Source organism: Tauraco erythrolophus, chromosome 1 (assembly GCF_009769465.1).
Source record: "Tauraco erythrolophus isolate bTauEry1 chromosome 1, bTauEry1.pri, whole genome shotgun sequence".
In the NCBI taxonomy this organism is placed as follows: domain Eukaryota; kingdom Metazoa; phylum Chordata; class Aves; order Musophagiformes; family Musophagidae; genus Tauraco; species Tauraco erythrolophus.
This window is the reverse complement of record NC_141465.1, coordinates 121,440,891-121,453,319: the sequence shown is the minus strand read 5'-3', so window position 1 is coordinate 121,453,319 and position 12,429 is coordinate 121,440,891. Positions and strand designations below refer to the sequence as shown.

General features: G+C 37.6%; 1 protein-coding gene across 3 annotated transcripts in view; it reads left to right on the top strand.

The window, feature by feature from the left end:
• The window catches only part of YAP1 (Yes1 associated transcriptional regulator), a 91,145-nt gene extending 79,193 nt beyond the window's left edge, over positions 1–11,952 (top strand). For all 3 annotated transcript variants that reach the window (XM_086613821.1, XM_086613813.1, XM_086613828.1), the window contains 3 exons: positions 5,623–5,753; positions 11,013–11,125; positions 11,714–11,952. In XM_086613821.1, coding sequence (XP_086469947.1) covers positions 5,623–5,753; positions 11,013–11,125; positions 11,714–11,952 — 483 coding nt within the window. The remainder of the gene's footprint in view (positions 1–5,622; positions 5,754–11,012; positions 11,126–11,713) is intronic.
• Positions 11,953–12,429: the final 477 nt, after the last annotated feature.

The following is a 12,429-nucleotide window of genomic DNA, read 5'->3' as shown; positions in this document are numbered from 1 at the left end:
TTGTTAGCAGGAATATTTTACTTCTATTAGGTAACAAACTATTGTTATTCACTGAACTACCTTCCAAAAATCTTTATAATTAATGGACTGACTTCATTCAGCATGTGGTAACAAATCCTAGCATATTGCCCCTGTTTATATCGGCATCCGTCTCTAGAAAAGCTCTCGTATTTTAGGTAGCTAAAGGTTAGTTCAGGTAATCTGTCAAGTACATGTCATCTACTCAGCATCAGTTGCCCAGAGCTTTGTGATAGACTACTATGAGGCTTACAGGTAAGGCAGCACACCTATGCATGTGCTTACCCAGGACTTCAGGAATTAATTCAGGAGTAGAGACAACCTAGACTGGGGCTGAAGACTGCAGCTGGGTAGTTGTCTGGTATTTTTTTTTAAGCAAAACAAGTCTGGTAGACAAGCTCTGGCAAACTGAACTGCACCAGTTAAAGACATTAAAGTCCTGACTCTGCCAGAGATTGCCTTAATAATGAGGCAGCAGAACAGGATGTGTCTGACATTGTGTTTTCATAATCCAGTAGCTGAAGCATTAGTGTGGCTACACTGCAAGACAGATCAGACACCTGATCTATCACAAAAATTATTTTTCAGCTAGGTTTGTTTTCTAACTTAGTGTATGGCCATACAAATGCTAATTCCAGCTGAAGGGAGGGGTAAGAATATGCAATCAAAGGCCATGTGTAACTATCAGTAAAAAGTCACTTTGGAATTGCCCCTGGGTTGTGACCCACAGTAATTAAGAAATCAAGGTGCACGTCTTCCTCTGCCCTGACTGATGAACTCTGTCTTCTAAACCCTAGTAAATAAAACAAAGTTTTGTCAAAGCATCAGAAATTTCAGCTTGGAGTTGGATGTCCTGTAGGAATTATGGAGATGTTTCTTGACCTAATTCTTATTTAAGTCTTTGGTATTTCTGATGAGCCGTACACCAAGGTACTACTTTCAAGACTGCCTAGAAAATGCAAGCATCATTAGACGTAAGTATGCATGTGTTACTGAAAGGGAGTCCTGTGTGGCTGGATTTAGGGGGGAAGGTTATGTTGGCTGCCATCAAAATACACAAAAACATGGAATTCAACTAGTTTTACTGCAAAAGCAACATTGTTGTTCAGCCCTTTTGGGAACTATTTGCTTTAGATGTTCTTCAGCTTCTGAAGTAGGACAGTTTCATTCCTTATTGAAAACCATAGAACTGAGTGAGAATTTGTTTATGGCTTTGTGTGGCAAGAGCTGTAGAATTTGAGTTTGACACTGTTGGTTTCAGTGGAAAGTGCTGAGCATCAGTAAGTTAGAGGTTACATAGTAGGAAAGTTACTAGTATTATACAAGTAACTTGAAAATTCAGAAGCTCTGATTCCCCTTACAGCACCTAAGCTTTACAGATCAACAAAGTTTTATTCTTTGCTTGTGAGTGTAGATCTTTATGGATAAATACCCTGTCTAAAAGTCTATAGAGTAAACCAGATCTGCATTTGTTGCCTTTGTCTGGTTTTTATGCCCCTGATTGCTTCAGGACACGGTTTGTGTCTGTATAAGAATTGCAGCTGACTGTGATGGATTTCTTGGAGTCCCTGGTGCTGCTTCCAGTTGCAAAACTTAATCACAGAAGTACTGCTAAAGCAATTGATTGGCAGAAGACGAGAGTTATGTTGGCCTGAGTGAGATGGCCGTGAATAACAGCTTTTGCTAGGAGCAAACAAAAATTGATAGAGGGAGGCTATCCAGCTCTGCATGGCCTTCATGATTGCTGACTCCTGCTGGCACGTACCCACCTTACTGGGTGCTCTGAGACACCTCGGCTGGGCAAGTGCGGTGCCGGAGCCATGGGTGGATAGGTAGCAAGAGCAGTATGAAACAGTGGCACAGCAAAGGGCTGCAAAACCAGACAAGAAGCCAGAGTTTATTTACAAGTGTCTGTTCCAAAATTATGCTGTCTTATCTACACTTGCAATGCTCTGTGTAGCATTGAGTTCTTTGCCAAGTGTGTACAATACAATTAATTATCACTCTATCAGTATCACCTCTTAAATTAATTTTGCTGGTTTTCATGATTGCAACACTGAATGATTTATGTTTTCCCCGTACTTTTCACTAATTGCATAACTCCTCATTACTGAGTTCATTTGTCTTCATCTGTCCATATGTTTTCCCTGTTTCTTGTGAACATATAGTGTAACTTTGTAGCCCTCAAAGAAGAATGTAAATACTTAGTCTGCAGAAATAACTGGTGCTATAAGTCTGCCCGTAAGTGTCGTGATCTCTCTCCCCTGATGTTCTGTCCCATCCCGGTGAAGCCTGTGGATTGTTTGAGAGCTGAGCAGTGTTTAGGGGCAGAAATGTTACAACTGGCCCTTTTAAAGTGAATTTACCAAAGAAAACCCCAATTATAAAGATATATCAATTTGAGTAGCATATCACGTGTTTAAAACAGTAAGAATATGATAAGTGAGTTGAACACAGGAGTTTTTTACCTTTCCTCAAAAGCACGATGAAGATAAAAATGGTCTGAAAAGAGTAATTTTATAAAGCTAATTTGGACATGGTGTGAATGACCTGGGACTTCATGTAAAACATAATCTGTATGCAGTTGCAAAAAAAAAAAATTGATAAGATCAGCCAGATAAATTACACAATGTTGACCTTATTTTTAAAATTACTTTGCTTAAGGAGATGACAGATCATTTTGGTCTTTATGTAATAACCAAAATTCAGCTTTCTTGTTAACAATAGGAATGCTAAGCTTTTATTTTCCCAGGGGTACTTAAAAAAGTTTGACATACTTACAAAAATAGGATGAGATCAACTTATAGAAATCTAAGCCAGGATTTTGTCATGGTTTTATTTTTGCCTCCAGACTTTAAATACTTCTAATAAAGGATATATTTTAAAGCTTGAACTAAAAGCCTAGAGTTCACATTGCTCTGTTTGGATCTGGGAGAGGCTCATATGCTCCTACACATTTTTTTAAGTATAGGAAACACATAACATTCTTGTAAATCAGTTTTGTAAGGAAGAAGAATGAAAAGACCATTCTTCAAGCAACACAACTTTAGCTTCTATTTTTTTTGCATGCACCTTTTAGGAAAAGTAGTCTTAATACACTCTTTTAGGGCTTGTAGAAAACTTTGCTTATCTTACACAGAGCATTTTTTAATCATTCTGTTTGTTTCTGACTAGCTTATCTTTTTTGGTAATTCTTTTCTCTTTTGGACTCCCAGATTGACTTAAATTTATTACTTGAATGAGTAATGGAATAAGATTCTTTCTAGGGGGAAGTGCTGTAGCTGTGCTTCTGAATAAGTAGCATTACTGCTACTTATAAATAGTTACAAATAGCTGTAGTTTTGCACTTTTAGCAATGTTGTTGAAACAAGGATAAAAGTAGTACTGATGTTAAAAGCACTTACTTCACTATGTTGTACATGCCAAAGAATGGGCAAAATACAGTTCTCTCTCCTGGTTTAATACATCTTTTTAGTGTGCCTTCAGTGAAATAGGATTTTTCTTTTTTAGCTGGCTAGTATCTTGAGCTACATTCATATTTACCATATTATTTAAGTTCATATATTGGTGAATCGTCAATCTTTCCTACCCTCTAAGGATTTAGAAAATACAAAGGTAACTTTCCCATTTTCCCAAACTGTTTATTCCTTTGTACTGACTTTTTTCTTAAGATACAGAAGAGAAATTTGTGGGTTTTTTCTTCCCTGGTGTCAGTAGCTCTTGAAAAGGGGACTATGGATTTCTCTTTGCTCTCACACTCTTTTTTTTTTTTTTTTTTAATTTTTAATGGGGGGAAAAAAAAAAAAAAGCTATTGCATCAGGAGGCAGTGCTGATTGGAAAGACCAGACCTACCACATAATGAGATATAATGGCACTTTAGTGCTTTATATACAGAAACGACTCCATGTTGGGTTTGGTTTTGCTTTGTCATTACTCTCTGGGGCACTGGTGTGTGATTAAGCTTCTTCTGCAGGCTACTGGAGAAGGAAGTTGTGCTGTATTCCAGGTATGAACCCAAGCCTGAAAAGTTTCTAGCATAATGGTGCAAAATCCAGCGATTCTATTTATTTATCTATTTTTCCTTCCTCATTTTTTCTTTGGACAAATTGCAAGGTAGAATTAGTTAAAAGTAGCTACATCATATTATTACTGTTCATTAGAACAGTGACCAAGTCAGTGGTGATGAGCAGAGGACTGGGTTTACTCAGAGTAGGCAACTGGGTGTGACGAACACAAAAACCTATGGTATGTTTGTACACTTTCTGCAAAGGTCTTATCAACTGAAGCGAGAAAACCTTCCTAGTACAAGACAGGAAACTTGATATTAAAGGAATATGTAAAATAATAATCTACAGGAATGGGAGTGAATCATATGTTGATAAGAAAAGAAAAAAAAACACAGGTGGTAGGGAAGCATCGAATATTTGGCACAATCTGCTGGAAAATAAAATAGCCTTAGACTTTTTTAGAAGAAATAAATTTGAAGAATAACTGCAGGAAGATTATTTTTGTATATTAGAAGCCCACAGTAGTCTTTAGGGTCATAATGGAGAATGGATGAAGACCTCTCATTTTACAAGTGAGAAATACTGAGTATTGTCAAGACTGGCAAGATTGGTTTTGCCTGAGATTAGCTTCCCAAGCACAGCTACTATTAATGGTAACAAGATACTCAATAGATTTCTTTACCAGTCTGTACATTAACAAAGCACAGGCTTGGAGCCATCGATGTTTTAGGAGAGCTGCTTGAAGAAAAGTATTGTATTTTTCATATGTGTAACTCATGGATTACCTGTTTAAAAAGGGAGAGAGGGGGCACTGGAAATTATATAAAATGCGGCTTATCTCCACCCACCTTGAATTTTGTGTATTTTGTGTTAAAACTTATTTTCATTAAATACTAATAACAAGCTTTATGGATGGATTGATTCAAGTTGGTGCACAGTCAGATGCATAAAAATATGTATGTAGTCTAGATTCATAACTTCAGAAGTGCAGTGTCTTAGTTTTACTAACAAATTGCTAGGGATTTAAAGAGCTCTAAAATTTACATATGGGACAAATCACTGATTTGATCAATCAGAAATTTCAAAATACATGCCTTAAACAGTAGAAGTGAATGGGAACTTCTAGAGAAAGACTTTAGACTTCGTTGAATGAAACAAGTAAGATAAAAAGGAAACCGGGAACTAAATCAGAACTTAAAAGAAATGGGGAAAAAGTGCTAGTCAGCAGAGCCAGACAGACGTATCTTAGGGGTCAGATAGCATTAACAAGTTTGGGGTTTTTTTAATCTTAAGAACAGACTTAACAAAAGGATATTGAAGTGAACTAGAAAAGATTTATGTAAACATACGGATATTTATATCCATAAATACATTTACAGTGAAGTCTCTAATATTGGGCTTGACTGGTGGAACTTTCATTATCATTGAAGCCAGGAAAAATTCTTACATTGTCTTCAGAAACTTAATTTTGTTTAAATCTTGTAACTTGGAAACAATAAAAGCATCAGTTACCTATAATTTCATGTGTTTATGTATCTGAAAAGTGCATTCAAATCTCTAACATGATCTTTCTTTCTCCCCCTGCCCCTGTTCTAGGAATTGGCTCTCCGAAGCCAGCTTCCAACGATGGAACAAGACAGCGGATCTCAAAATCCCGTGTCATCTCCTGGAATGTCTCAGGAACTAAGAACAATGACTACAAATAGTTCTGATCCCTTTCTTAACAGGTTTGTAAGCGTAGCTACTAGAGGGGAAGAAAATTGATTTAAAATTCTGTTTGGTACATGTAATAGTTTATTTTGAACATCTGTCTGTGCCAAAAGCCACAGCTGTAAATGAATCTTTCCTTAAATGGCAAGTCTAGTAAAAGTTGAGGATTAAAAGCTGTCTCCTGTGGGAGGAAGTAGTCTGTTCAGACTTGTAGGAAGGTTTTTTATTCAAAGTCATAACATGTTTGCCTCTGCATAATCTGTTGACTAACAGTCATTTCAAATTACTGACTCAGAAGAATTTCGAATAGGTTGCTATGAGATCAAATGAACTGTGAGGCACATTTAGGACTACACCTTGAGGTTCATGTTTTCTCCATTCACCCCTCCCCTCCACTTCAGGTATTTAATTTAGCAGTATTTTTACTCTGTTAATGTTAGGTCTGCAAATAGTGGCATGTTTCATTTTAAATGCTGTATTATTTTGAAGTGGGTCTTTTATTTCAATATTTAGAATTTTGCAGTATAGACTAGTCTCTTTCACATAATTTTTCCTTAATCCCTCTGAGTTAGTGTGTGTGTTTTGTTGGAAATACTGTTCTAATTACAGCTTGCAAATGCTTCTTTTTAACCATTACAACTTTGGAGAAACTGCTGCAGCTTGACATAAGTCATATCTGTATTTTTTGCTTAGCATGCTTGAAAGAAAAGATAAAAACGGTAGAACAGTCAAATCTCCAAGCCACATAAATTCTTAATTAATGGAGTAAAAATCTACTAGCACTTGAGCAGTATCAAGTAGTTGATCTAAAGTTGGAGTAGTTGATTTTGTAGTTCTTCATTAGACTATATTTTGTCAGCATTCTAAACTGATATCAACTCAGTATCTGTTACCATAAAAGAGAAAAATTGTGTATTCTGACAGAATTCATCCCTGCTTTTCTGCATTACATTGAAATGTTAGCCTAACTTTAGGATGCTTACTGAAAGTGCTCGTGAAGTATAACAACATGCTGATCCTACTCTTAACTGATACATTATTAGACTCGTACAAAACCCCATAAAATTCATCTTTATTGTTTCAATGTAAGTCGTAACTTCCCTGGTGTGGGCCATCAATACAGTTTCAAACCTGCTCACATCATGCTAGAACTGGCATGATTTTGGAGTAAGGCAAGCTTAAATACCTGCTGTAATTTAGATACTGAAAACTGTTAAAATCTTTGTAAACCTTTGCTGCTTCACTTATTTAAAAGAATATGGGAAGAGATTTATAACTTAATGTTGCTGATATCTCACACTGAAGTTCTTCATTCCTAAAGAGGTACTGTCATTGTAACTTTTCCAGTTACTGATACTCCATCAGCTTACCTTAAGTTTGTTTAATTTTCTGCCTATTCTAGGAGACTTCTCCGTCATTTTCGTATACTCTGTCCTCACTCTAATTCTCAAAATTAGTAAAGTTGGGAGGAGTTAAGGCAAGAACCTACCCTCCATATCGCCAGTGGAATCTGTTGTCATTTGTGTCGTTTAGTTTATGTAAATAACATCTGTTGCTCTTAAGCTTTTTCTCCTGCTGCATGAAGTGTTGTCTGTGCTAGTGTGGTGTGTGCTGCTGTGAGAGTGGGAGAAAAGTTTCTGTCTCAAAGGGCACAGTGCTTTGTATATATGGGAGAAAACCAAATTAAAAAAAAAAAAAAAGGCCTTGCATGTGGAAAAGAACATAGTGGTGTTCTGTTATTAAACTCCCTAAGGAAGTAAGTGGTATTTCCAAGTTTTGGGTAAGCCCTTCAGGAAGACTTATCTCCTAGACAGACAAGTCTGAGTAGCAAACTTCATTTTTTGTTAGAGAAGGATTGTCCTCCATGGTATTCATCCTGGGATCTGATATGCTGGCCCTGTCCTGATGAATAAAAAAGTCAATAAATTTTAAAATCGACCTGCTCTCCTATGAGAAGCCTCTGTATATAGACGATAGCCTTGATGTCTTATAGTACCATACTAGCTTGAATTTCTGGAACGCCATTGCTGTCATACGTTGAGCCCAGGTATATTTTGAAATTTGCTCTTAAATGACGTAGAATCCTCACATCTCCAAAACCTGTTTTCTGACCTGAAAGAAACACATCTTCAGGTTTCAAATGGCCATGGCAGTGGACTAATGCAGTTTATCCATCATGAGTCTACATACATGAAATACAAAATGATGGATCTTTACCTTTAGTTAGAAACAGGAAAAAAGCTAGAAAGGGCAAATTCATGTTGTTTGTAATTTTTTGGCAGGTTGATAATTAGCAAGGACTGTTCACTGCAAAGTGCAAAAAGGTACTATACTACATGCCTAGTTGCAAATATGTTTAACTGTGCTTTTTTTGAAGCCTTTACCCCACGCAAAGTACTGAAAAATCTGTACCTGTCTAGAGTTCAGAATATCTTAATTTTGCATTTTGGTCTGAGCATTGACCCCTTCCAGGTAGCTTTATGTACATCACTTCACTTAATTCTGGCATATGGGTATGGTAAAGGGATTTTTAAAAAGGACATTTGTGGATATGCGTTGCTATCTCTGGATTAGATGCAGCAGTCCAATCGTTTTTGCCCTAAAGGTCTCTTTGATGTCCCTTATGTTAACGTTCAGAGTTAGAGAAATGCTTTTCTGTCTTTATAGGGTATATAGAGAGTTCCTGGTGAGACAGTCCTCTTAACTTTAGGTACCAAAGTTGGATAACCAAAGTTTAGGTAGTTGAATGTTTTTCACTGCCTACATAATCAGAACATCCAAAAAAAATCTCCGAGAATAATTACTACATTGAAGCAATTTGAGAAAATGTATAGTAGTGTTTTCATTTATGTAGTTAATCTTCTGCCTACTGCCTTCAGTGCTTACTGTTATTATGGTATATTTTTTTATTCGAATGGGACATCCAGCAATGCAGACTTTATTAGCCTATTTCACCTTTTGGTTTGCCACTCTGTTTACGTATTTTTGTGTAGTAGATTTATATTGATAATGACAGTAATTCTCTGTTTAATTCCTAAATTGGGATTTCTTCTTTTCTATACACAAATTTTAACAAGTATTAGTTGAAGAAGCATCCACTTTATTTTGTGTAATGCAGTTTAGTTGCATGCAGTAATCTTGGGTGGTATGACTACTAAATGAAGAAATCCTTGTTGAAGAAAGAGGAAATGTGTGTTAGGGAGTGATTTGAAGAGAAGGGTTGGACATTGCAAGTATGAGAACAGCAGCCAAAAAGCCTTCTCAGCTAGAGAAGAGTTCAGCATAGTCTCAGTTCTGGTTTTAGTATTTTGTCCCACAAAGTAAACCAGGTTTTTTTCACAGAAGTTTTAAATAACTTAATTATTAGGATTGATATCAAATGTGTGGTGATGCTATTTTTTAAATCAATATAAAAATATTTATGATTTAATATAAAGAAATGTTAGGTTTCTTTCTTGTATGGCAAAGATGTCACCATGAAATCTTGCATATATATATTCATGGCTGATGACGTACCTGCATCTGAAGTTGAATAGCTGTTCAACCATCATCTGGTTCTTCATACTTGACAAAAAGGCATACTCTCTATATGAGCACATTATGAGAAAGATCAGTATGTCTTCAAATGCTAATTTGAACAGTAAGTCAGTCAAGTTGATCTTCATGTAGTATTCAAGCTGGAAAATCAGTAATGTTTCTTAGTGAATGCTACCACAACCTGAAGAAATAGAGATTTTGAAAATATTTTGTGAAGCTTGGATATTAGGAGATGCAGAGGGAGGGAGGTAATGGTATATTTCTACAGCTGCTTATGCAGACCACACCTCCTGCCAGAAAACCTGCTCCTGCTTGGACTCCTCTCCACGGGTCACAGTTCCTGCCAGGAACTTGCTCCAGCATGGGCTGTCCATGGACTGCAGCTTCCTTCAGAGCATGTCCACCTACTACAGCATGGGGTCCTCCACATGCTGCAGGGTGGATATCTGCTCCCTCCGTAGGCTGCAGGGAGACAACCTGTATCACCATGATCTTCTCAATGGGCTGCAGGGGAATCTCTACTCTGGCACCTGGAGCACCTCCTCCCCCTCCTTCTTTACTGACCTGTGGATATGCGTTGCTATCTCTGGATTAGATGCAGCAGTCCAATCGTTTTTGCCCTAAAGGTCTCCTTGATGTCCCTTATGTTAACGTTCAGACTTGGAGAAATGCTTAGAGTCTGCAGGGCTGTTTCTCTCACATTTTCCTACTCTTCTCTCCTAGCTGCTGCACAGCTTTTGTTTTTTTTTTTTTTTATTTACCCTTTCTTAAATATGTTATCACAAAGGTACCACCACTGTTGCTGATAGGCTCACGTTTGGGCAGCAGCAATACTGTTTTGGAGCCAGCAGGAATTAGTTGTGTCTGCCATGGGGTCAGCTCCTCGTATCTTCTCTCAGAGACCATCCCTGCAGCCCCCCTGCTACAAAAACCCTGCTGTGTAGTCAATACACTGGCCTACTTCCACTCCTGCCCCATCCCAAATTTCCCACTGCAGCCTTGTTGGTCTTGCTCACTCCACAGGCAGCAAGATGGCAGACAGAGAGAGAATGCATGTAAGGCCTCATGCCATCACTGTTTTGTTAACCGTTCTGTCAACGAGATCATTCTAACAGGGTTTGTTTACAGGATGGCTCCTGTACCAGTATTTGATTTATAATAGGGCGCTCTCTTGCCATGACTTGTGTGACTGAACTAGTAGAAATGCAACAATGGAGGTAATTGAAGAATCACTAAAGGAGTTCCAACTATAGCTCCTATTTATAACAACAGTGACCTAAAAATACACTTCTACACTTCAGAGGTTGGTTAAACATGAGGACATTAGTAGTTAGAGATTATTTTTTTTTCCTCCTTACAGAAGTGTGAAAGGATATGCCGTTATTATTTTTATAATCATTAGGGACTATCTGTGATATGCTTCCAAAGGTTTTTAGCTGTGAGTAGGTGTGAAAAGTTTAAAGCTATGCAGAACACAGGTAGGCAGGTTTTTTTAAAGCTGCTTAAGTATGCTCTCATCAAGTCAAACTGAACCTAAATAATATGATTTTAATTGGAAAAGGTGTACATAAAAAGCCCAGGTGTCTCGCACAGACAAAAGCTTCAGGTTTTTGTTAGACTAGAGCATCTCTCATGACAGTAATGTTTTTAAAGCCCTTGAATTGGTTAAAAACCAAGCATTTGTTTTAATTTCTTCAGTACTCTACTCTCAGGTTTTTATTCCCTTTCTTCTGTTACAGTGGAACATATCACTCCAGAGATGAAAGCACAGACAGTGGACTTAGCATGAGCAGTTACAGCGTACCCAGAACCCCCGATGACTTCCTGAACAGTGTTGATGAGATGGATACAGGTCTGTTTTTCTGTGCATTCTTAATGCGTGTTTTCCAAATATGCTTTTGTCCATTTGCAATGAAAACAAGCAACTCTGAGAAGCTGTGATAATTTTTGCATTGTTTTTTACCTTCTTCTATTTCTGTAATAGAAATATTATAGTTAGATTTGTGAAAAACATACTTGTTAGTCAGCTCTAGTGGGATGATGGGGGATTGCTCATAAATAATGCCACTCCTGTTGTTATATGGAATTTGAATGTCCATTTGCTTTTAAAAATAATATTATTTGTTCAGAGCTAAGAATAGTACTTCGTCCAGTGTTGCTAATACTGCTCCAAAACAATATTTGACTCAGTATTGCCTTTTTCCTTTAAGTGTAAGAATTAAAATATGCTAAACGACGTCAAAGATCTGTAGAGATTTGGGTCAGTAGGTGAAAAGGTTGAAACAAAGGCATGTTGGGTTGTTGTGATGGATTTCTATGAATCACGTTGCCTGTATGATGCAAGAGTTACGGGATTAACCTTTAACCAGTTGTCCTGATAAATTGCGGGTTTGGTACTTCCACTATATTTAATATCTGTCTTGCTTTGCGTTACAACTAGGTGACAGTATCAGCCAAAGCAACATACCATCCCATCAGAACCGTTTCCCAGACTACCTTGAAGCCATTCCAGGGACAAATGTGGACCTTGGGACACTGGAAGGAGATGGGATGAATATAGAAGGAGAAGAACTGATGCCAAGTCTGCAAGAGGCTTTGAGCTCTGACATCCTTAATGACATGGAATCTGTCTTGGCAGCCACCAAGCTAGATAAAGAGAGTTTTCTTACTTGGTTATAGGAGCCTCAGGGAGACTGAATTCTAAATCTGTGAAGGATCTAAGGAGAATAGGACATTTGTATCTGAAGTTCAGAACAAGCCAGTGTGGCACACTTTGGCTTATGTTCAGAAAAAGTAAATGAACAAATACTCAACAAGATTCTTTTGTTTTGCTCTTCCTTGTCCATCGCTGCTGTTATATATTGCTGACTTTTTTCCACAGTTGACTCTGAAGAACAGACATCTTCTTGATCTTTTTCTATTGCTGTTGCAACTACTGTTCAAGGGGGGTGGGGAGGGATGATGAACCTATTTGGATGACGAATGCCATTCCTTTTGTCCTAGTGTGCGCTTGCATATCGTTTTATCTTAAGTACTCAGATTTGAGAGTTAATTTCTGCATGTCACTGCTCGTAGTTCGCTCAGCTAGTTGTCTCCTGCTGCCTGTGGCAAGTGGTAAAACATGACGTATTGGAGTGACAAGCCAAAAATGATGTA